The sequence below is a fragment of the Plectropomus leopardus genome, chromosome 18 (genome assembly GCF_008729295.1).
Source record: "Plectropomus leopardus isolate mb chromosome 18, YSFRI_Pleo_2.0, whole genome shotgun sequence".
In the NCBI taxonomy this organism is placed as follows: Eukaryota; Metazoa; Chordata; class Actinopteri; order Perciformes; family Serranidae; genus Plectropomus; species Plectropomus leopardus.
The window spans coordinates 1,130,178-1,148,009 of NC_056480.1; the positions used below are offsets into that span (position 1 = coordinate 1,130,178).

The following is a 17,832-nucleotide window of genomic DNA, read 5'->3' on the forward strand; positions in this document are numbered from 1 at the left end:
GAGTTTAATCTTCCACTTTCTGCACGCAGTTCAGTGCGGCGCTGCTGCCACATGGTGGACATTTGGGGACGAGATCAACGTACTTTTGAGTTGTTAAATTGAAGTATTTGCACAATCTTAACCACAGTGCCACTGCTTCTGAAACTGAGCAGCTGAAACGTTTTCCTTCTGAACTGAACTTTAAAGTTTAGTGTAAAACCTAAAAGTTGTGCTTTTTTTTACAGGGTTCCCTCACATTTTTATGGACACAATTTCAAACTTTTCTATGAGTTTTTATGGACCCCAAATACTTTTTTTTATTCCTGCTGTTTTTTTTTTAAATATATGAGATTCAAACTCTGTTAAAAATACTTTCAACATCCGACATTATGTGTTCAATGATCGTCCGAAATTTGAAAATCCAACAATGACTTTGATTTTTACAGTTTCAAAGTTGCCTTGAAATATTTAAGAAAAGTTTTCTATAAAACTTCCGTTCCAATAAAAGCGCCTTTACATATTTAAGGAAAATGTCGCCCAAACGTTTAACATTGTCTATGACTCGCCAAAAAAGTTATTAAAAAAAGAAATCATTCCTCCCAAACCCGTTTTTCTAAAGAGGAATGACGCCTTCCAAATTCGTTTTCTTAAAATAAATACATAAGTTGTCAACAAAAATCAACAAAAAACAGTTTTTTAAAAAGAAAAATCCTTTTAAAATCGTTTAAAGTAAACATACCTTCCAAACGCTTTTTCTTTAAAAAAATTGTTTTTTAATACAACGTGTCTTCCAAATACATTAACATTACATTCACATAATTTATTACACACTTTTTTACACGATTTTCCCAAAACTCTACGTGTTTTACCAGTTCCATGCGATGAGGAAATCCACGGCTTTTCCAGGTTTTCCATGACCGTGGGAACCCTGCTTTTCCCACAGACAGAGCAGCTGTAGGGTTTCTCCTCTGTGTGGATCCCAGTGTTCCCAGTGTTCCCAGTGTCGGTGTCTCCAGTCCCTCCTCGGACTCTGCTATCGTTATTTTAAACATCCCAAAAATCTCTTCAGCAGCCGCAGTTAATCGCCGGTTGAAAAAAACTCCCAGCATGTGAAGTTTAGACATTTTTAAAGCAAATTTTCCCGCAAACACACTCCGTTAAACAGGGTTTGCTCGCGCGGACGTGTTGCTGGGTAACGGCGGCGTCCGTCTACTTCCTGCTAGCAAGCTAACTTCATTAGCTTCGTATGTCGGCAGCTGCGACGATTTCAACCAAAAGAAACCAGCGGAGTCCATTCAGACAGATTTTTTTCTGAACACTTTGGGTCCAACAAAAATACAGTTTCGCCTCCGGTATCGAGTATTTACTCCGACTAGCGCCGTGTGCACGCTACGCTAACTTAGTTTAGCATTCGCAGCTAACAAAAACGAGTCCCGGAACTTTGCACAAAGTCAACTTTAAAAACTTCGACCGCGCACACCGGCTCCGGTGGTCCTCTCCGGTGGTGTCTGATGAACTACGCGATGAAAAAACGCAGGACCGCCGGTGAAAAACGGTTAACAACAAGGAGCCGGGAACAAACTTTTTGAATCAGACTGCGCGCTGCTCACGTTTGAAAATGTAAACAGAGCTGCTTCCGGTTCCGCTTTTTCAAAATAAAAGCGCCCAAGATACATGGCAGATTAGTATTCTTTTTAAAGGTAGTTTAAAATTCAATGAAATCAGAAAATTTAATTAAATTAATTGTCCTTAAATTTATAAATAAATTTGATGAAATTCCATCCGGTTGCTTCTGATGGAATTACACAAATCCTGCCGTACTTTTTTGTCAAGGAACAAGGTCCCCCTATCTAGTGCAATAGCTTGATTGGGGATGTTAGGGGCTTTGCTGCCAGATGTGCCTTGAGCTTATTATTATAGCTTTTTATTATAATATCTGAATCAAACGATTATAATGATGGATAACGGACTTCAACAACTTCACGAGCCACAAACCATGGAAATGAGCTATGTGCAACACTTTGGTAAAAAAAAAAAAAAAAAATCATATTTTTTTTCTGTCACAAAATAAATACATAAAGTAAACATAATTTGAATATATCTAATTTGGTGTATCTTAAAACAGCACTGTTACATGATAGTAAGAAATGGAAAAAAAGGGGGTCATGTTAAAATCTTAATACAATTATACACAATACTGCATGGAAAATATTCAGGATAATTAAAGTTCTCTTGGTTAATGTGCAGAGATAAAAGAGACAAGTATGATGACAATATTCTAAAAATCTAAATACACAGTACCAAACACTGTCATGGTGGGATTCCATAATGGTAAAATGTTTCAAGACAACATTTCGATTTTAGCAATTTGTAGTTAATGAATTTCCTAATAAAGAACATTAAACAAATAAAAATGAAACTTTCCTCATTAATTATTGTGAATCCAATTCTTTTTCAACATTTTGAATTGACAGAAAAATAAATTCTCAGACCATTTTTGTGTAGAGAGAGTTAATGAGGCTGAAAAATGTGAGGGCAATATAAACAGTGCTACTGGTTTCATTTAGGGTCCTGGCTTTTTTAAAGCACTGCAACATTTTTTGCTTGATAGGCAACTTAATGAATGACATTGCCCACTTGTCCAATCACCGTCACTGTCTTCTCTCATTAAATATGCCTACAAACAAACAGTAAACACTACGATGGAGGATTAGGGCCACGTTAAAGGAAAAAAAAAGTCAGATTTTGCGAATAAAGTCATAATATTATGAGAAAACAGTCATAATTTACGAGAATTAAGTAGTCGTTTTGCAAGAAAAAAGTCATTTTTTATATAAGAATAAACTTGTAATATTACTTGAATAAAGTCGGAATTTTACAAGAAAAAGTTGTAATTTTACGAGAAAAAAAGGCATAATTTAATATTTTTTTGAGAATTAAGTCAGATTTTTTTTTTTTTTATAAAAAAGGGGATATCATATTACGGAAATTAACATTTTGCCAGAAAACTATAAAACCGGCAAGAGCACAAGTTAACAGGTTACCCGTTGACTGCGTGGTGCAGCACGACTCCAGAGAAGGTGGTTTCAGAGAAGGCTGCCTGTGCTCTCACCTGTTTTATAGTGTGTTGGCAATATATTTATTCCCACAATATAAAATCCGATTTCCAGTAAAAACATGACGTCATTCTCATTAAATTATGACTTTTTTTCTCTGAAATACACAGTTGTTTTTCTCGTCAAATTACAAGTTTATTCTCATAATGTTACAAGTTTATTCCCATAAACTTTGTTCTCATAAAACTACGACACTATTCTTGTAAAATTACAACTTTTTTCTCATGTTACTACTTTATTCTCAAAGTCCCCTTTTTTTTCTCAATGTGGCCCTAAGACTGGGTTGTAAAACACAATGTTGCATCAGTGTAAAACTGCTGAATAAATAAATAATGATCAATAAATAAAATAAAGTTTCATACATTTCACAAATTTGAAATCCAAATTGTAAACACGCAATTTGAAATAAAACTTACATTTAAATATCAAGCACATAACATAGAATTAACTACTACTTCATTTGTATGTGAGAAAGCCATTTTTCAGTCTATTTAAGTTCTGTAAAACTATGTAATATGATAAATATCAAAGTGCTTGACTTTACTTTGGTCAGTCAGGTCTCTGGATTCAGTCTCTCGCAGAGTTCGAGGACGTTATCAGGAGCTATAAAGTCAGAAACAGACTGTTAGTGGAAAATTATCTAAGTCTACTCATCCTGCACTCAACTTTTTAAAAAGCAATTGAGGAAAAATTCATAATTATGGTTATTAAGTTTGTAACACTTTAAAATTCTTTTTAAATAATGTGGAAATATTTGTTGTACCAATTTAACTTTAACTAGTAATTAACTTAAGTGTTGTGTTGTGTTATGTGTGTTCATAAATATGGTAATTAAATTCTTAATTATCATATGAATTTATTATATTTATGTTTTAAGTTAATTACTTATAAAATAAAGTTGTTACAACATTTTCGTGACACAATTTCAGAGGGAGTTTAAAGTGTTAACTGACACAAATGGAATAAAGTTAAGTTTTACTTACGAGATGGAGGACGTTTGACTGAAATCAGAAAAGAGACAAATTATTTCAGTTACATTTGAAAATGGCAGAATATCTTTTGTCACCTTTTCCTCACTGAATCGAATTTCCTTCTTCTAATCACTCAAACTAAATAAAATAAAATAAATCTTCTTTCTTTTTTATCTCTTCTCCCATATTATCATAATATACAGGGTTCCCACACACTTTCATAGACAGAATTTCAATGCTTTCCCATGACTTTCCAAGGACCCATAATTTTTATTTCTTGCAGTAGTTGCCCGTGATTAAAAAAAACATATTAGTTTAGTGACAGACTGTATTGTGATATTATTTCAGCTAGCTTGCATAATTAAAAAATGGAGACAGAACATGAGGAAAAAATGAGTAAACATACGTGATGGTAAACAAAACATCACACACGGACAAATATGAGAGCAACGTTAAAAGATTACCTAAACAATTCCATTACACACAACAAAATTCCATGACTTTTCCAAAACTTTCAAAAATTTTTACTAATCCCGTGACTTTTCCAAGCTGGAAACGTGATTGAGAAATTCCATGACTTATCCAGGTTTTCCAGGACCATGGGAACCCTGGCTGTAGTCACAGTTATCACGACTTACAAGATCTGAGGCTCAGAGCTTGATGTTGGTTGCCTAAAATTATTGGTGTAGGGCAGGGATTTTAGGGCATTTCTAGGATTTTAAGACATTTCTAGGATTTAAGAACGTTTTTATAATTTTAGGATGTTTCTCGGATTTTAGGATGTTTCAAGGGGTTTTGGGATGTGTCTAGGATTTCAGGTCATCCCTAGAATTTAAGGACATCTTGGACTTCAAAATGTTTTGAATGTTTTGAATTGGGATGTTTCTAAGATTTTATTACATTTCTCAGATTTTAAAAAGTTTCCAGGATTTTAGGACATTTTTAGGATTTTGGGATGTCTCTTGGTTTTAAGGATGTTTCTATGATTTTATGACATTTCTTAGATTTCAGGATGTTTCGAGAATTTTAGGACATGTCACTGATTTTAAGATGTTTCTGGTATATTAGGTGATTTCTAGGACTTTAGGATGTTTCTAGGATTTAAGGACTCATCTAGAATCTTAGGACATTTGTAGGATTTCGTGACTTTTCTAGAAATTGAAGACATTTCTAGGATTTTGGAACATTAGCTTAGCTAGGACCTCTGTCGGGGTGCAGACGATCCTTCACTGGCACTTTTTTGAAGAAAAAGCTGATGCTGTTTTATGCACTCTGGCACTTAGGTATACTAAAAGTACAAAAACAATTCCTTGTGTGAATCAGTTTATTTTTATAGTGAATTAGAAAATGGTTGGGGGGCCAGATATGGCCCACAGGTTGTAAGATGAGTATTGCTGGTGTAGGGAATTGATGGTAGTTTCATTTTTTGCAACCATAAAAGCTTCAACTCAAAGACTAAACTAAAGAGCTGAAAAGGCCAGTTAAGCAAATAATCTTTCCATCTTTCTCTCTCACCTGTCTTCCTCTTAGAAATGATGACTCCAGTGGCAGCGAAGAAGACGAGAGCAAGAACAACCCCTGCAGCAATGATGGGGACGGCCATGTTACCGGCCTTCTCTGTAAAATCCAAAAACCTGAATTAACATCTTTCAGTTTTATGCATCCGCTTACTAGTCAATGCAGTTTACGTCCACGCTTCCTCCTGTGTGGTCATCCGGTTCTTAAAGAACTATAAACAGAAGGTCTCATTCAGCACACTAAATCTGTCTTACCCCAGTTAGTCCTGATCGCTGCTTTGTCCAGTTTGGTGATGATGTCGTCCTTCACACCAGAGAGATGAAACACACACTCGTACCTGCTCCAGTCTTCAGGTGCGACTGATGAAACGTTCAGGTCGACGCTCATCTGGAAGGATCCATCGTGGTTGGGGAGGATCTCTCCGACATCCACGTCCTCGTGAATCTCCTCTCCGTCTTTCCTCCAGAACATCATGGCGCTGTTGGGGTAGAAACCTGTAGCGTGGCAGCTGACTGGAGAGGACGGAGACTTCTGGAGGAGAGACACTGAGGGACGCTCTGCAGAGACAGAAAGAGACATGCATTTGACAAAAATACTGAATTCCCTGAAAAAAATGTCTCTCTTGATGGTGTTCCTCTGACGATGAGGCCTCTAAAACCAGTGCACTCTAAAACATTTACCATACAGCATGGAGAGCTACCAAAAAGCGAATGAAAATCCCAAAATCCAATAATCAGTCAGCTTCTGTTTTTGTAAAATCTTTCCATTCTTTATTGAGTACATTTTTACTCCACCATGAATCTACATGAGGTCACGCGATCGTACCTGTTCTCAGCAGAAAGCTCCTCCCATAGTTCAGGTGCTTCCTCAGCCATTCGGGACAAAGCTGGGTGAGGTAATTCTTCCAGAGCTCGTTTCTGGCTCTCTGTCTGTCCCAGAAGTGTTTGGTGATGACAGCTTGCGATTTGGAAGCGACCCACGACTCTGTGTTTAAGTCGAACGCCAGGAAGTCCGCTCCATCATAACCGTACTGCTGATATCCGTGAACCTTTTGGGTCTCATCATCCCACTCGCAACCGTGCATCTTCTGAAGAATCTGGACACCTGAGAGACAGAGAGAGAGACGGAGACATCAGTAAACCAGAGTGAAACATACAGCTGCTCTGTAACTTTCAGAGTAGACAGTAAATGCTCCTCTGTCAGCTGTAAAACGGCTGTGATCATCAAGTTCCTGCAGTCGAGTTATGATGGACGAACTCCCTGCAGGCAGTTCAGCAGAGTTATTTTCCATCTTATCGATAGGAAATAACCTGTTTATGCTCTTTGCTGATTATTATGGGATGGACAGAAACACTATTGGTGTAGTAAAGCAGCATTCAGTATTGGCGGGCCTGCAGGTTAGGATGGTTAGGAAGGTATGTTTTAATTTTCCTTTTTATTCTTTTAAAATTTATAGAATTAGATCATTTTGTAGTGGTTTTATTAATTTTTAATGTTTTTTTTTTCTTTATATTTTTGGGCAATTTTTTTTTCTTTCAGACTTTTTGGTGATTTTTTTTTGGTGGTTATTTAAAAAAGAAAATGCCTACTAAACCTGAGGGCACGCCAAAGTAAAATAGCCAAAATGACACCATTTATCCTGTTTAGAAACTGTCAAATTTTCAAATTTCCGCCAGTCTTTAAACACAGGAACAGGAAAAAATATGTTTTTGGGGAGAGCCAAAAAAAATTAAATTAAGTGTGTTTTCGTAAACTCGACATGGCTGCGAGTTATTCTTATCTAATCTTGTGGAAATAAACTTGTTTATGATCTTTGGTGGTCATTTTGGGATTGACAGAAACACCGTATCAGTGTAGTAAAGCAGCATCCAGTACTCTCAGTCTCAGTAATGTTTCTGTTGAGTCTGCGTATTCAGAATTAAAAAAAAAAACAGTTACATACTTCCGGTTTGGTTCAAGCGCTGCTTCAAAATGAGAAATTCATCTTTGAAGACTTGTTGGTACGCCGTACACTCCTGTTTGTACAACGTCCAGTACTGAGGATCCTCTTCTCTTAATTTGTCCATCCAGGCCTGTTTGGGTATCGCCGTCTTTATTCTGCTGTCACAGTAACCCGCCTGAACGTCATCAATCAGCATCACAGCCATGACATCCGGGAAGTTGTGGGACTCTGGGACTCCAGAGGACGCGATGAAGAAAACCTTCATGGAGTGTTTCACTGGAAGACAAACAGACATTCAAGTTTTTTCATCTGCATGTTCTCATGTAGGGAGAAGTTGGGAAATTTAATGTTAAATTACATAGAAAGCCATGTGAAACTGAATTCCACATTTAACCCTTTGAAACCTGGATCTTCAGTTTTCTTGTACACCTTTCACAAGCATTTAAGCCTCTGAAACTTGAGCTCGTTGGTTTGATTTTTTTCAAAAATAACGGGGAAAAGGTCATCAGTAATTAGGTTAAAAAAAGTCCCTCAAAATACAAGAAAATTGTAAGTGTTGCAGAGAAGAATGTATAAAAATTTTAATAATAATAATGCTTTGTTTTTATTTTTATTTTTTTTTTTAAGTTTATGCTATTTGTTTGGTAATTTTTCATAACCTTTTTTTCTAATTTCCTGCTCATTTTAGGGTAATTTAGGGTAAGTTTGCTTCGTTTTTATAAACTGCTTTTTTCCCCATTTTTTCCTTATTTTTACCTGTTGTTTTCTATATGTTCGATTTGTCAATTTACAATCATTATTATGAGAAATTATCAGTTTGTTGAGTAGGAGCATTTAGATTAAGTTCTACAAGTGTGAGTCAAAAAATAAAAAAATAGTAAAGTCCTGTTCTTATTGGTAGGCTTTTCGTTTCCTGTAAATTGAGCACGTTTCTAATAACTCTATTAAAAGTAAACAAGCACAGGACACATCTCGGTGTGAAATGCCTGATATAATCAGTGCGGCCAAATATAGACAGTTTTATCATGTCGGAAGTGAAACTAAACTTCATCTGTGCCTGCAGGATAGTTTTTATTACTCCTGGGATGGCGAAGGCATGACCCGCCTTACTGTACTCCTGATTGGCTAACCCTATTTACCTTAAACCTAACCAATCACAATCCTCATACCCGAAACTAAACAATCTGACACGAATAGCAGCCAATCAGAGGGAGAGAGAAGGCGGGACTTTCCTTCGCCATCCTAGAGGAGGAAAAATTAGCGGTCCTGAAGCAACGGAGGAGAAAAATACAGAAACTAGAGAAACGAGAGATGTGATCTCACCTGAGGATGAAACGTGACAGAAGAGGAGCAGCAATAGGAGCCGTTTCATCTTGTTTTCATAAGGACATGAGGGTAAATCACCGAGCTGCGCCACATGTCCTCCTCTGAGCTTGCAGCTCTTTCCTCGCGCACTGCGAGGGGCGTGTCTCTGCTGCGGCTCTCCAAGGGACTGTTCGACATTTGTTGATGCGGGGAGGGGGGGTGAAACTCCCGTATCATTTAAAGAAGCAAAACCAGCCAGCATTGCAAATATTTTCTTTGGAATTATTATTATTATATTAAAAAACTCTCCCCATTGAAACTTTTTTTCTGCTTCTGATTGTTGTCAAACATGTGAACTCAAATACCATCTAAAAACACAAAACCCAACAAAAACAAAACATTTTTATATTGACAAATCACATTTAAATTTGATTTAAAATGTGTCTTCTGAATGATCTAATTGAGAAAACCCATGGCATCAATATACATAAATTACATAATACATAAATTCTAAAATTACCAATCATTTATATATAGCTGTGTGTTGGTTACAGTCACCACTGCTATAATGTGTGTGAAGCCAGAAATCCAGACATGTATCATTTAAAGTAGGGATGCCCAAAAATACTGGCACGTCATCAGGATCAGACGATACTGGTCAGCCCAAATGCTGATTCCCACCATTATCAAACACAAACACACACACACGCGCATATATATATATATTTATTTTGTTTGTACTTCTTGGTCATCGAGCCTCTGCTCATACATTTACAACTGAAATATTTTCTTTAAATATTTCCGATTTATTTACTCTGTAAGCTGATAACACATGAACAACAAACCTTAACAGATTTTAAAAATAAATTTAAAAAAAAAATGACTACAGACTCAAAAATTAACAAATAAAAAAACGTTTCCAAAGTTTTCCTTCCAACTTTCATCAACCAAGGTAATAGCGACTACCACTGATAAAAACGCTGCTGGTGAAAGTGGCTAAGCAGGCTTACTTACGTAACTGTGACTCTATAAAAATCTATAAAGACTCTTGCTGACTCTGATGTTTTAATGATGAGAAGACTGGAAACTGGAATAACTAAAGCAAAATTAAATAAGAACATAATATTAACATGGCGTAACGTGGTGTAACGTGTAACATTTTTTGTTTAACAGTAACCAAAAAAAAGTCAAACCAGATTCACCATCTTTGTCTTTGTACCGCCAAGTGAAAGTAACCGAAAGCACGTGAGCTGCCTAACCAACTAATAAACAACAGACGCTTCATACTCATTCTGGCTCCTACGTAGACATTAACAGGAGTGATAAAAACATATCAGTACACGTCAGTACACAGTACACAGTACACTTCAGTACACTTCAGTTCAGAGCCGATTCTAAAGAAACAGGTAACATGAACAATAGCAACAAAAAAGTAAACAGCAGCTAAAAAGGAAATGTAAAGTTAGCTTATACGTTTAAATATATTTAAATCCACAAGATGTGGATTATATTGTCCAAGCAGGTCAGTAGTCAGGTTTCAGATTTGTGCAAAACTTGAGCGATACTTTTAATGTCGATAAAACACAATCGTGAGATTACTGCGTTGCCACTGCGTGACGTTAATGCGACTTCCTCTTTCGCAAAAAACATTCTGGTGATGGATGTTCAAAACATTAGCAGGTTTATTTCTATTGCAGCCACCGCACTAGACCTCATTATTTCCCAATTAAAGGCCACGTAGGCGTGTTATGTGAGCGATCATAAAAAGGCGAGCCCCTCATACGTGGGAGTGACCACGTATGGTACGTACGGTATTTCTGAATAGCCTGAAATACCATCTCATGCATAAAAACATTTCTTTGTGATATATTTGAGTTTTTACGAAATTGACGTGTTTCCATCAGGCGTATTTTATATTTGCAAATTCAATTTGCGCAATTTGAGCGTTAATGGAAACCCGCTGAGTGATATATGTGTGTGTGTGTGTGTGTGTGTGTGTGTGTGTGTATATATATGTATATGTGACGCAATGGAGCGACAGGAGTGTACAGCTGGTGTTTAAGGTCTTCATTATTTTTTTTCAAGAGTGGACACGTCTTATGATGTGACAACTAAAGTGCTTGACTTCTTAGTGATTAACACCCACAACAGATGATTTCCTAGTGTCTAATAATATGAACCAAATAAGGCCCAGACTAATAAGTGTGACAAAAAAAACGTCTGCAGAAACAGCTGGACAGCAGCATCACTTCTCTCCAGATGTTGTTGCTCCTGAAGGATTTTCCTCCTCAGTGACGCCTCTGTCAGCTCTGACTGTCACTTCAATAAACTTTATTGGTGCGTCAACGGAAACACACCTGACGACTTCGATTTATCCTGTTGGGGGAAAATTAATAAAATACAAGAACATACATAAATATACACAGTTTTGATGCCACAGATTAATATGTGGACAGGTGGACTGACTTATTGGAGTTCATACTGGACATTATTAACCATTATTATTTTACATATCCCATTTAATTATTATATCCACATTACTGATGACTATTTATCAAAAATCTCGGTGTAAATATTTTGTGAAGGCATCAATAGTCAACTATACAATACTGTCGCAATATTTAGGTATTTAGTAAAAATACTTTTACATATGATTTTCTCCATATCTGCCGGCCTGAGCGAAATATAACTAATTACTTAAACTCAAGTACTTTAGATGTGATTAAGAGTTATTTAACATGCACGTTGTACTTCATGACAATTATTTGACAGCTAAAGGAACCTTTCAGATCAGATTAAGAGTTTACATTGAACATATGACAAGTGTTTGAGGATGTCAGCATGTCAACTATTTCATAAAAAGCAGAGATTCAGTCTAGTGCTTTCACTAAAGTATTTTGAAAATATATAAATAAAGGGAAACTTACTATTTGCAGGTCTGAATCCTGAAAGACAGGAAAGAAAATTGGTAAATGTGAAGACAAATCCAGAATTTATTAAATATTATATTACTAATATTACAATTTTGCATTTTTTGCATAAATTTCACAGATTTTTTCTTTAAATATAAAGTGGGAGAGCATGCTCTTAAACCATAGATGAAGCTTCTTTTAGTGGTAAAGTTACTGAGCCAGTTCACACTTCTTTTAATCCTTTCAGACTACATACAATGCTTTTTTAATCACTGAATTAAACCTGCATTTTATATCAAACAGTGGAGAAAAAATGGCTTCTCTCACCTTGATTGTTCCTTCTCCAGATGAAGAGTCCAGCGATGCCGAGCGTCAGCAGCAGCAGCCCGACAACGACTCCAACAACAGCAACGGCAGGAAACTCTGAGGGAGAAACTGGAGCCACAGCAGAACATTAACACTTTGAAACATATCCACCAAAAGGACTGTGCTACTTTTGCAGCCCCTAAACCCGTGCAAATTAGAGAAAAAGACAGCGTGCAATCCACCAAGCATGCGCAAACATGCAAACTGAGCCTGTAGCATGAGCATGAAGGTATTCTCAGAAAAACTGCCCCCTTCCTATGCAAACAAACCTTATGGTAATCACCATCAAATGCACAAGTGATGCTTTTTCAATGCCATTGACACCCGTGTATTAAATAGGCCAATTTCTCTCTCTTCAAGGCTCATGAGCTTTAAATGATATTGAACTGATATTGAGTGAAATGGGTGAAATCTACCGTCAAAAGGGGGGAACTGAGTGGGCTGTGAGTTTAAACTGAATTTTGAAATGAAACAGTTCTGATGGAGCTCAGGATTCATCCTTTAAGGCTGCCTTATTACACACAATTTTACTGTATAAACCTGGAATCTGTGTGTAACAGCCAGTCTGGATGTGAAGCAGGTTACAGAACATTATGTTCAAGAATAAAGAAAAACACGCATGTTTGGGAATAAATGCTTCATCTGATGGAGAGAAGGTACTGTGTTTTCTCTAACTGGAAAATTAGGCCAGTTATAGCCAGACGATAGCCACCAAAGCTGTTACTTACAAAAATGACAAAAATAAGATAAAGGAGAGGATACAGAGTTGTATATATCAATCATTCTGCTCGCCCAAAGTGAGGGAAACTAAAAATCAGAGTCAAGAGTTAACTTCCAAACAACTCGTGTACATCTGAAATTATAACAAATGCTTTTAGGCGTAACCACTATGACCCAGGTCCAACTTCAGTGGACAAACAAAACAAAACAAAAAATAAATAAATAAATACAATAAAACGAAATAAAATCAAACTATATTAAATTAAGCAAAAATAACCTTTTTATTACAACTTCCATCACATCTGATCTCAGTCTTACCCCAGTTAGTCCTGATCGCTGCTTTGTCCAGTTTGGTGATGATGTCGTCCTTCACACCAGTAAGATGAAACACACACTCGTACCTGCTCCAGGCTTCAGGTGCGACTGATGAAACGTTCAGGTCGACGCTCATCTGGAAGGATCCATCGTGGTTGGGGCGGATCTCTCCGACATCCACGTCCTCGTGAATCTCCTCTCCGTCTTTCCTCCAGAACATCATGGCTCTGTCGGGGTAGAAACCTGTAGCGTGGCAGCTGACTGCAGAGGACGGAGACTTCTGGAGGAGAGACACTGAGGGGAGGTCTGCAGAGAGAGAGAGAGAGAAATAAAATTACATCAACTTTTGGACTTACAACAATATATTATTATATCCGTGCGCTATGGGATGGTAATGATTGCTCCAGTCAAACCCTCAGATGTTATGTGGGAAACCAAGTTATGACTGTTGGCCGATTAAAAACTTTTTGATTACAAAAGAAATATAAATAAATAGCCTTTTTCTCCTTTGGCAAGTGACCATGGTATAAGCAGGATAATTCCTGTTGAGGTGTCCATAATAAGTAAATAATGACCTCAGCAGAGTCCAACATGCACGTCTCCAAATTTGCCGTTAATCCCTGATAATGGACACCCTCTCAGGCATTATCCCCTCGATAACTGCACAGTAGAAATTTAAAATAATTGTGTACATTGTGATTCCATCATGGATCTACATGAGGTCACGTGATCGTACCTGTTCTCAGCAGAAAGCTCTTCCCATAGTTCAGGTGCTTCCTCAGCCAGTCAGGAAAAGTCTGGGTGAAGAAGTCTTTCCAAAACTTATTTTTATCTCTTTGCCTGTCCCAGAAATGTTTGGTGATGACAGCTTGTGGTTTTGAAGCGATCCACGTGTCTGTATTAGAGTCAAACGTTAGAAAGTCATCTCCATTGTAACCGTACTGCTGATATCCGTGAACCTCTCCAGTCTCATCATCCCAATCACAACCGTGCATCTTCTGAAGAATGTGGACACCTGAGAGAGACAGAGCGAGAGACGGAGACTTCAGCAAAGCGTGAGATCACAGTCATTTCTTCCCAGCTGATATCACATCTTTACACAATGATCCACGGACACCAAAACGACCTCCTGCTGTTATTGGCTGAATGAATGCCACTTAATCATCATCTGAACGGTGTGAACGTCTCAGAGAGTCAGATGCTGTTTCTCAGAGTCGAGGATGCTGCTTTGGTAGTTTGGTATTTTATAAATATTTTAAATAAGAAAGTCACATTCAAGGCACCCCCCTCCTCTGATAAAGAAAGTACAGTCCCACAACGGCAGCACAGAAGCTAAGCGATGTCCTGCTGGGGACGGGGCCGCAGCAAAACATATTTTCGCCACCTTAAAACATCAAAATCAGTTTAAGTGTCCACGTTATTTGAATATTCCCTCCTCTTTATGTTACACAGCAGCTGATGGAGGCAGTGGAAAACCAGCAACTCTGCCATTTAAAAGCTTCAAATCAATGTTTTTATTTTATTTTATTTTATTTATCTTTTTTTATTCATTTATTTTACTTTGCTGTTTTACAGCAAGGTAAAGTGGTGAAACATATTCTAAATGTAGAATAGGCTGTACTTAAAGTGATACTGATTTTTTTTAAGGTGGCTTAAAACTAATCAATGAGGGCAGAGTTTTCTCAGCGCCGTTTGATTATCTGTACGTGACGCGCCGGTTTTCTAACCCAAAGTTACTATAAATAAAGAGCTTTTATTTTGATTCAGTCTATATCAGAGACTGTATAAATAATATTCATTTACTGCAACTAGATGAAAGGGGGCATGTCTCCACCTGCAGTGGGTTAGTGGACGGACTTCCCTCAATAAATGGATTGTCCCCCAGTGCTTGTATACTGGGACAAAGACAGCAGTCCAATTAAACGGCCTAATTGAGCTAAAACTGAAGCTTGACTAAACAGTGCATGTCAACACACCGAGTAATGTGTATGTGTGACTCTGTACTCAGGACGATTATTTACGTACCTCCAGTTTTGTTTAAGCGCTTCTTCAACAGGTTAAATTCTTCTTTAAAGGCTTGCTGGTACATGGTACACGACTCTGTGTACGACCTCCAGTACTGCGGATCCCCGTCTATCAGTTTTTCCATCCAGGCCTGTGTGGGTATTGCTGTCTTGAGTTTGCTGTCACAGTAACCGGTCTGAACATCATTCACCAGCGCAACGGCCACAACCTCTGGGAGGTTTCGGACCCCTGAGGATGCCGTGAAGTAAGACCTCAAGGAGTGTTTCACTGAGGGACAAACAGATTTTCAGGTCTTAGATGTGCATTTTTTCTTACATCATTCTGTTGGTTAACTACGACAGAGTTTTAGGGTCATATTAAGGATTTTTTTTTGAAAGAGTTTGAGAATTTAGTCATATTATTATGAGAAAAACATAATAATATTACTAGAATAAAGTTGTAGTTTTATGAGAATAAAGGCGTAATATTACGAGAATCAAGTCATAATTTTACAAGAATAAAATTGTAATTTTATGGGAAAGGGGATAATATATTACGGAAATAAACATATTGCCAGTAAACTATAAAAGGAGAGCACAGAGTTGATTTCCATAATATAATATCCCCTTTCTCATAAAAACATGACTTTATTCCTGTAAAATTATTACTTCTTTCCTAATAAAATTTACAACGTTTTTTCCTTGTAAAGTTTCAACTTTCCTCTTTCCCACTCATTCTTATGATTTTATGACTTTATTCATGTAATAGTATGACTTTATGCTTGTAATATCACAACATTTTTCTTATATTTTAGGACTTTATTCTTGAAATTCAAATTCAAATTCAAAATTTGACTTTTTCCCCCTTAACATGTCCCTGATCTTCCGTCGTAGATAACTGGTTGCTCCTTTAGTGCAGAATTTGATCTGTAAATAAAAAGGGTATACCAAAGCCCTATTCCTAGTAGTCTATGTATTTCCTTGGTATTTGTGTCTTAAGCAACAACCATTAAATGGCCTGTTGCCAGTGTCTATAAAGAAAGGACTTATGGGTCACACCCCATTATGGTATTCCTGAAATGTAATCTCACCTGAACACTTACAGCACTTACATTCTCACTTGCAACAAGATCTGTTTACTAAATTGCTTATGACTCACATGAAATACCCATTTAAAGTTGCTTTATGTAGTTTTACATCAATCAAGCATCCTACGCGTGTTTATTTTAATGATCACTGATAATATTAATTAATTAAAAAGTGAAAGTGTCAGCGTGGGAGCAACTTTTGCTTAGTAAAACCTCAGGGAGCTATTTTTATTTATTCATTTTTTAAATTAAATTTTCACTTGACTAAAAAACAAAGTTGCAGAGAACTTGCTATATAATTATGCTATGCTACATAAATGATAAAACATGTTCTAAAAGCATTTAAACAAAGCCTTATGTTAGAGTTTGTTACATTCAAAATTCTTAATATTGACAAAATTATTTTTTATTTTTATTGCAAACGCACATCGGTTCCAAACATCAGTTATCGGTCTCATTAACTAATAGTAATTAGTATGGGGTATCTGCCCTGAAAAAACAATAACGGTGACATAGTCACCTATATATTTATTTATTTATTCACGTATTTATTTATTTGTATCTTTCTATTTAAAGAGTTTTTTCTGCCTCTGGTGTTTCCACGCTTATGGTTGCGTTTCCTAGCTCCACTTTGTGCTTCGGTCCTTTTGTATGAATAGTGCGAAACAAATAAAATGTGAGAGATTAAAATGCCTTCTTACCTGCAGATGACACGTGACAGAAGAGCAGCAAAAGCAATAAACTCATCTTTTTTGAAAAAGTAAACAGAGCTGGAGCTCAAAGCAGAGTCGGCTGATTTAAACTTTCTCTTCAGTCCAAAACTGTTTCCTGGTTTAAAGGAGATTTGAATGTTTCACCTGGAGCAGGGCGCGTGCTCCAGCCCGTTTTCATCCTAAACTGAAGAGAAATTCCTGTTTACAGGTGATCAGACACGCGACTGTCACCCGTAACTCACTTCAGCAGGTATCAGCGGTGAACTCTGTGCGCTTTAAAGGATGACCATCATCAAACAGACGACGACCGTGCGATTATACACATAAATCAGCCTGAAATATTTTTTGACAGCGTCTTAAATTTAGGAAATGCCTTTACGACCAACGCCTGCCAACCAACCAACAGAAACGCAGCATGAAATGACGCACTGATCAGCGCGACACTGCTAAACGCTAACAGATGCTAACAAATACTTTGAGCTCTCGTATCAAAAGTTGGCCTCTTTTTCCCCAAAACACAACCGCGTCCACATTCCCCTCCTCCTGCTCTTCTCCTGACTTTTTCCCGACACAGATAAATCCCGTTACAGCGACGGCTCGATGTTTGTTAACATTTTTCTCCCAAAACTACAGCGGAGTAAATGGAAGACGCACGCTGATGACGTCAAACCTGTGCGTAATTAAAAAAGTTAACCTGTTATAAATATGCGCAATATGTTTTGCAAGTCAGTTAGTTTGAGAGAGCTTTTTTCTTTTTAAACTTGATTTGCAAGAAAGCAAATGTAATCGAAAACAGTACCAAATACAAGAGTATTTTTACATTCTGTTGTTGCTATTTTATTACATTATATTTTATTCTTAGGTTTATCTATCTATCTATCTAT

General features: G+C 37.0%; 2 protein-coding genes across 2 annotated transcripts; both read right to left on the bottom strand.

The window, feature by feature from the left end:
* Positions 1–3,356: 3,356 nt before the first annotated feature.
* Positions 3,357–9,052, bottom strand: LOC121957461 (class I histocompatibility antigen, F10 alpha chain-like). The gene is made up of 7 exons (XM_042506036.1): positions 8,850–9,052; positions 7,527–7,802; positions 6,410–6,688; positions 5,839–6,141; positions 5,582–5,683; positions 4,079–4,096; positions 3,357–3,698 (listed from the first exon to the last, which is right to left on the bottom strand). Exons 1-7 carry the CDS (start codon positions 8,896–8,898, stop codon positions 3,649–3,651), a joined length of 1,077 nt encoding a protein of 358 aa, XP_042361970.1. The 5' UTR covers positions 8,899–9,052; the 3' UTR covers positions 3,357–3,648.
* Positions 9,053–10,781: 1,729 nt separating this feature from the next.
* On the bottom strand, positions 10,782–17,332 carry LOC121957398 (major histocompatibility complex class I-related gene protein-like). The gene is made up of 7 exons (XM_042505960.1): positions 16,937–17,332; positions 15,170–15,436; positions 13,881–14,159; positions 13,148–13,450; positions 12,071–12,178; positions 11,759–11,776; positions 10,782–11,207 (listed from the first exon to the last, which is right to left on the bottom strand). The coding sequence occupies exons 1-7, from the start codon at positions 16,980–16,982 to the stop codon at positions 11,203–11,205; spliced, it is 1,026 nt and encodes a 341-aa protein (XP_042361894.1). The 5' UTR covers positions 16,983–17,332; the 3' UTR covers positions 10,782–11,202.
* Between the last annotated feature and the right edge of the window lie 500 nt (positions 17,333–17,832).